The sequence below is a fragment of the Rissa tridactyla genome, chromosome Z, assembly GCF_028500815.1.
Source record: "Rissa tridactyla isolate bRisTri1 chromosome Z, bRisTri1.patW.cur.20221130, whole genome shotgun sequence".
NCBI lineage: Eukaryota > Metazoa > Chordata > Aves > Charadriiformes > Laridae > Rissa > Rissa tridactyla.
Window position 1 is genome coordinate 12,501 of NC_071497.1, and position 6,993 is coordinate 19,493.

The 6,993-nt window shown below is 58.5% G+C and overlaps 1 protein-coding gene across 2 annotated transcripts; it reads left to right on the top strand.

Moving 5' to 3' along the window:
- The first annotated feature begins 585 nt into the window (after positions 1-585).
- Positions 586-2,189, top strand: EMC4 (ER membrane protein complex subunit 4). 2 transcript variants are annotated; one of them, XM_054185900.1, is made up of 5 exons: positions 586-740; positions 827-926; positions 1,083-1,236; positions 1,832-1,992; positions 2,105-2,189. In XM_054185900.1, the coding sequence occupies exons 1-5, from the start codon at positions 670-672 to the stop codon at positions 2,138-2,140; spliced, it is 522 nt and encodes a 173-aa protein (XP_054041875.1). In that variant the 5' UTR covers positions 586-669; the 3' UTR covers positions 2,141-2,189. The 2 variants fall into 2 exon arrangements, with proteins under 2 accessions (XP_054041875.1, XP_054041876.1); XM_054185901.1 differs by lacking the exon at positions 827-926 and having other exon boundaries at positions 611-740.
- The last annotated feature ends 4,804 nt before the right edge of the window (positions 2,190-6,993 follow it).

Sequence of the window (6,993 nt, forward strand, 5' to 3'; positions counted from 1 at the left end):
GCACGAAACTGTCCTGATCTGGCCAAGGGGCCCAGTGCAGCTGGCACACCCCCGAAGGGACGAATTAAAACAACAGCACAAAGCACCCCCAGAATATCAAAATAAGCCCTGCATGAAGTTTTAAAAAAGAAAGGGAGAAACCAAAATCCAGCCCCAAAAAGTCAAAAACCACGGATCCCACAAAAAAAAAAAAAAAACAAAATAACTCCCAAGAAATTTATAACAAGCAGAAAGCCAACCCCGAGACCTTACCAAAAACAAAAGAAAGAAGAACCTAAATCAGCAAAGGGACAGGGACAGGGAGGGGGAGAAGAAAAAGAACAAGAGCAGAAGGGCGGGGGGGGACCGGGAAGGGGCCGGGGCAACGGGAAGGACTGCGCATGCGCCACGGGGCGGCCGGCGTGTCTGCACGTCACCGGCTCCGGGCGGAACCGCGGCCCCGCACCGCAGTTCCGGGTGGGAGTGCACCCGGGGCGGAGGGGCTGCGGAACGCGGGGGGCTGTGAGGAAGGAAGCTGCTGTGGCGCGCGGGGCTGCCATAGGGCTGGAGTGGGGCTTCTATGGGGCTCCTGTGGGGCTGTTATGGTGCAGGGAGCGCTGTGTGGGGCGCCCGGCCCCTCTCACGTGACCATCCCACGTGACTCCCCCTCCCCGTTCGGGCTCTCGCAAGATGGCGGCGGCGGCGGTTCGGGGGCGGCGCTTCAAGTGGTCGTTGGAGCTCGCGGCGGCGCCGGGAGGGCGGTGAGGCCCGCGGGAGGGTTGGGGAGAGGGGGGATTGCGGGTACAGGGGTCTCTCCACCTCACCTGTGCCCTCTGTCCCCCCCCAGGCCGCGTGGAGCCGCCGAGGGCCGCGGGCCGCTGGGGTTCGCCGAGCGGCAGCTGGGGGAGGGCGGCGTCCACGAGAGCGACAAAATCCTCATGGAGAAGGTGGGCGGGGGGGGGCCGGGGAGGGAGGGAGGGAGGGACACCCCCCGGACGCCGAGGTTCCCCGTGGCGGGAGGGTCCCTGTCCCGGACGCCTGAGTACCCTGCGAGGGCGGCCTCCCCAACCTCCCGGGCGCCTGGGTCCTCTCTTTCACTGCAGCGCTGCTGGGACGTGGCATTGGCGCCGCTGAAGCAGATCCCCATGAACTTGTTCATCATGTACATGGCCGGCAACACCATCTCTATCTTCCCCGCCATGATGGTCTGCATGATGGGCTGGCGCCCGCTGCAAGCTCTCATGTCGCTCTCTGCCAGTGAGTACAACCCTGTGCTACAGCCCCATGCGGGTGGCCACTCCCTGGGTCTCCTCCCACCCCATGGCCATCCCCTGACGCATGACAGTTGCCCCATGTCCCTGCGGTGGTCCCCTGCCCTGCATCTCCCCTTGCAACACTCGTGCCCACATATCCCCCAGCAACCATCCCTATCACAGCCCACACCACGCGTGTCCCCCAGTGTCAGCTGCCCCCATGCATCCCCCAACAGCTGTCCCTATGACAGTTACCCCCACATCAGTTTAACCATATATGTCCAAACAGTTGCCTCTATGTCAGTCATTCCCTTGCATCTGTCAACAATCACACCCATGTCACTCGCCCCCATGCATCCCCTACAGTTGTCCCTGTGACAGTTGCCCCCATGTTGGTCACCCCCCACACCCCTATGATATTTGTCCCCATGTTGGTCACTCCCACATGCCCCCCCAGCTGCCCCCATGCCATCCGCTCCATGCCTCCCCCATCACGCTCCCCTGCCACTCTCTACCCGTCATTCCCCCCCAGTCCCCTGTGGTGCCCAGTGAGTGGCCTGTGGGTGACAGTGACTGGTCCCACCCCATTCTCCCTGCAGCACTGAAGGCACTGGAGAGCTCAAGCCGGCGGGCACTGCAGGGGTTGGTGTTCCTTGTGGGCAATGGACTGGGGCTGGCGCTGGCCCTCTATAAGTGCCAGGCCATGGGGCTGCTGCCCACCCGCCCCTCTGACTGGCTGGCCTTTGTTGCCCCCCCACAGGTGCGTCCAGACACCAGGGTCCCCCCCTACCCCTGTATGCTGGGGTTCCCCCTGGCCTGGACACCAGGGTTCCCCCACTCACCACCTTTCTCTCTCTCTCTTCCCTTGGCAGCGGATGGAGTTCACTGGGGGGGGCCTGATCCTGTGACCCAATGCACCCACCCACCAATAAAGGTGATGGCAGGCTGGTGATGTTATTTTTGCGGGGAATTCTGAGGGTTTGGGGGCTCAGCCCAAGGAGGCATCAGGGTGGGTCAGAGCAAAAACTGTTTATTGGTGGCATGTGCTGGGAGCACCAGGGCCTGTACTGGCAGTGCTGCGGCCCATGCTGGGAGTGCACTGGAGGAGCACTGAAGTCTGTGCTGGGAGTGCCCTGGCAGCCTTGGGGCCTGTACTGGGAGTGTGCTGGAGCTGCACTCAGAGCCTCGAGGCCCATACTGTGAGACTTAGAGCATATACTGGTAGCACTGGGGGCCTTGGGAGCCACACTGGGAGTGCACTGGAGCTGCACTCAGAGCCTCATGGCTCATACTGGGAGCCTTAGGGTGCATACAGGGAACACTGGGAGTACACTGGGAGCCTTAGGGCCAATACTGGGGTTGTAACTGGAGAGCTGTAGCCCGGTCACTGTACTGGGAACACTAGGTCCATATTGAGAACATTTGGTCTCATATTAGGATCCTTAACTGTAGCTCATGCTGGCATCATACTAGGGGCACTGGGGTCCATACTGGGACCTGACTCACAGCTGTGTCTCAGACTGGCTTCGTACAGAGGGCGCTGGGCCCACACTAGGAGTGTTGGAGCCATACTGGGATCCTACTTGAAGATCTGTGACCCAGACTGGCATTGTACTGGGAGTGTTGGTGCTATACTGGAAGAATTGGGCCCGTACTGGGAGTGTAGCAGCCCATATTGGTGTCATGCCTGAAGACCTGTAGCTTAGTCTGACACCATATTGGGAGCACTGGTGCTATACTGGGATCATACTCTGAGAGCTGTGGCCTAGACTGGCATTATACTGGGAGCATTGGAGCTCATACTAGAACACTGGGCCCATCTTGGGATCATGCTTGAAGTACCATGGCTCAGACTGGCATCTTACTGGGAACGCTGGGCCCATACTAGGATGGTGTTGGGTGAGCCAGGGCGGCATGTGTGCGGTGCTGGGATGTACTGGGTCATACTGGTGTGCTCAGGAGGCAGGGCGTCCCTATTGCACGCACCACCAGATGCAGTCCTTCCATCAGCACCTCCAGGAACTCAAGGTCTGACCCACATCAAGGGCCTGACCCAAGTTTGTCCCCCAAGTACCCCCTACTGCCCTGTAACTGCCTCCTGTTCCCCCCCAGCTACCCAATAGCTGCCCCCCAGCTCCGTAACCACCCTTAGAGACCCCCTACTGCCTCATTTTTACTTTTTTGCCCCATTTTTAACCCATTTCCCCATTTTCACCCCATTTCCTCCTGTTTATTCTTGGTGTTGCCCCACTTTTTCCTGGTTCTCTCCCTGTTTTTCCCTGCTTTTGTCCCATTTGCCCCGTTTGGGCCTGTTCCCTCTGTTCCTGCCCCAGCCCCCATAACTGGCTGGTTTTCCCCCATGTTGCCTCTTTTTTGCATTTTTTTCCCTGATTTTGACCTGTTTTGCCTTGTTTGTGTCCCTTTTCTTCCCTCCTGTTTCCCCATTTTTCTCTGTTTCTCCATTTCTTCTCTGGTTTCCATGATTTCCCTCTCTCTCTGTTTCTTCCATTTTTTTCCTGGTTTTGCTCTATATCTGTTTCTCTCCCTCCCCCCATTCCTGACCCATTTCTCCACATTTTTTCCTCTTTTCCCTCTAAGTTTTCTTCTCTCCTGTTTTCCCTTAGGTTTTGCATGTTTCTGCTCCATTTTACCCTGTTACTCCCCCCATGTCCCCTGATGTTCTTGTTTTCTCACCACGTTTTGCCCATTTATGCCCCATTTTTCCCTGTTCCCCCCCCCATTTTTGCTCCTTTTTGCCCCTATTTCTACCCCCATTTTCCCTCAGTCCGTCACCTATGTTTTCCCATTTACCCATTTCCCCTCATGTTCTCCCATTTTTCCCATTTACCCATCTTTGCCCCAATTTCTTCTGCCATCCCCACATTTTCCTGATTCCCCCCTTTTCCCATTTTTTTCACAATTTCCCCCGTTTCCTCTCTTTTTTTCTGTTTTGGGTTTTTTTCCCCTACTTTCTCCCATTTTTGTCCCGCTTCTTCCCCCATTCCCCCCCATTTTCCATTTTCTCCTGGTTCCCCCTCTCTTTTTCCTTGTTCCCCCTGTTTTTGCAAATCTGCTCCATTTCTCCTCTGATTTCCCGCCACCATCAGCCCCAGCCAGCCCCCTCCCCCATTCAGGCACTCTGCTGTGTGTATGCAGTGTACATTCCCCCCCCCCAGCATGCACAGTACATACCAGTGCTCACTGGTACTGCCTCCCCCCAGCACTCCCCCCCATCTCCTAGTATGGCCCAGCACCTCACCCTGCCTCCCAGCACAGCCCCAGAGCCCTCCTACTCAGTATGCATCACTGCCTCCCAGCACCTTCCCAGTATGGCCTAGGACCCTCCCAGTAAGGCCCAGAGCCTCTCCATGCCCACCAGGATGGCCCAGAGCCCCAGATCAATGCCTCCCAATATGCACTGGTGCCTCCCAGTGAGTCCCAGTATGGACCAGTGCCCTACCCAGGACTCCCAGCATGATCCAGGGCCCCACAGTGATTCCCAGTATGGCCCAGAGCTCCATCGCAGTATATTCCACTGCCTCCCAGTACACCCTACTGCCCTCCCGGTGCTTCACAGTACACCTCAAGGCCCTCCCAGGCCACCCCAGCCTCCCCAGCAGCACTCACAGTCTGGGGCCCTCCTCCTCTGCACTGGGGGCCTGCGATGGGGCGGGGCCTCCTTCTGACATTGTCAGCAGGGTCACATAAGATGCCATGCCCTGTTACCTCATTTCGCCCCTGCTGTGGGGTGTCATGCTGTGTCACCATGTGACATGTCCCGTCTCCCACCTGGGGTGGGGGCATGTGGCAACCCTGGGTCCCCGGCCTCTCCCCTCAAGTGTGATGTCATGTGATGTCATGTGATGACATCAACGTGATGTTGTCTGTGCAAGCCACATCTGGCATAGCATCTGTGAGCACTGCTCCATCATCAGCGTAGGCTTGTAGGTGTGCATCCAGACGTCACTGTGGTGCTGCGGGAGGGGACTCCTGCTACAGGTTTGTCCTCATGCTGCCCCATGGCCCCGCCCACAGGAGGGCTGCCTCAGGTCCAGGCCTCGCCCCTCCTGTGTGGCCCTGCCTACCGACCCATGCCAAGATGACTGGCCACCCCCCTGCAGTCCCTCTTCCTTCCCTGGGTGGCCCTAAGTGAGGAAGCCCCACCCTCAACCAGAAGCCCCATCTCTTTCAAGATGGCTGCGCCTCCCCACAGCCCACCTTCCCGGTTGCCCTAGCAGAGGAAGCCCCGCCTGCTCCTGCCAGGCCCCGCCCTCTCTCCCAGGCACCCCAAGGCCCCGCCTCTCTCATCAGGCCACACTCACCCCTGTAGGCCACACCCCTGTCCCCAGGTAGCCTCTCCCCGAGGGGCATTACACACTCTCCTGAGGCCTTCGGCCACTCAGCCTTGCCTCGGCCACACCCATCACTTGGTCATGCCCCTCCACGTCACCCTGACCCTCCCCTCCAGCCGTCCCCCGTCCCTGCAAGCCCAGGCTCCCCTGCCTCCTTCCCGCCAGGCCCCGCCTCTTACAGGGCCCCGCCTCACCGGGAGCGTCCCTGGGCAGCACAGCAAAAGCAGTGCTGGGGGCGGGTTTTGAGCCCCCCTGTTTGAGCCCCCCTGCCCCTGCACCCCTGACAGTGCCCCAGGGGCAACCCCCCTGCCACACCCACCCATGATGTCAGCAGGGGGTGGGGCAGAGGGGTCCCCTGCACTCACCGTAATCAAAGCTGTTGGTGGTGATGGTGCTCAGGGACATGATGGTCAGCACAGCTGGGAGGGGGATGTGTGACCTCTGACCCCTGTGACCCCTGGTCCCTCCCTCGTACCACCAAATGTGGCTCTGCCTTGACCCCAGGCCCAACCTGCAACCCCACCCAGGGTCATTAGGCCAGTTCCGTGCCAATGACCCCAGAGGAGGTCTCTGGGGTGCATGTCGATAGCTGGCATGGTCAGTAACTCACAGGGAAGTATGGGGGCCGTCTGCGGCAGGGGCCAGTTGCGGCAGGAGCTGGTATGCGGCGCTGATTGTGAAGCTGATTGCTCCTTCCCAGATGAGTGACAGAGCCACGTGCTGCCACCTCTGCACGTGCAATTCATTGTGCTGTCTCTAATTTTCTATCCTCTTCTCATTCTCCTCTATTCATCTGTTGTTTCTCCCCAGTATTGCTACCTGCACTCTTGCACAGCTATCTACCATTCTTGTCACCTCTTCACCTGTTTCCTTACAAAAGTACTTGCTTTCTGCCATGCATCCTTCCAGTGGTGTACAGCCCCTCCTCCCACCCCCGCATCGACTGGACTATGTGCTGACCTGAGCCTTTTCTCCCCTTCTCTGCTCCTCCCCACTATTTCCCATCTCCATGTCCTGGTTTCGCCTGGGATGGGGTTGGCTTTCTTGCAGCACCTGGTGCAGTGCTGTGTTTTGGGTTTGGGATGGGAATGGTGTCGGTACCGCACTGGTGGTTTTGTTTGTGCTGAGCTCTCAAGGCCATTTCTGCTCCTCACCCCACACCTCTGCCAGCAAGGGCTGCGGGGGCACAAGGAGTCTGGGGGAGACACAGCCAGGACAGCTGACCCTGGGAACATGCCATACTATATGACATCATGCTCAGTATATAAAGCAGGGGGAAGAAGAAGGAAGGAGGGGAACGTTTGGAGTGATGGCGTTTTTCTTCCAAGTCACCTTTAGCCGTGATAGACCCCGGCTTTCCTGGGGATGGCTGAACACCTGCCTGCTAATGGGAAGCAGGGAATTAATTC

Excerpts from the sequence above, each read along its gene's own strand:
- EMC4 (XM_054185900.1), top strand. The coding sequence starts at position 670 with ATGGCGGCGGCGGCGGTTCGGGGGCGGCGCTTCAAGTGGTCGTTGGAG. Across the intron at positions 741-826 it reads GCGGCGGCGCCGGGAGGGCG|GCCGCGTGGAGCCGCCGAGG; the intron begins GTGAGGCCCGCG and ends GTCCCCCCCCAG. Across the intron at positions 1,237-1,831 it reads TCTCATGTCGCTCTCTGCCA|CACTGAAGGCACTGGAGAGC; the intron begins GTGAGTACAACC and ends TTCTCCCTGCAG.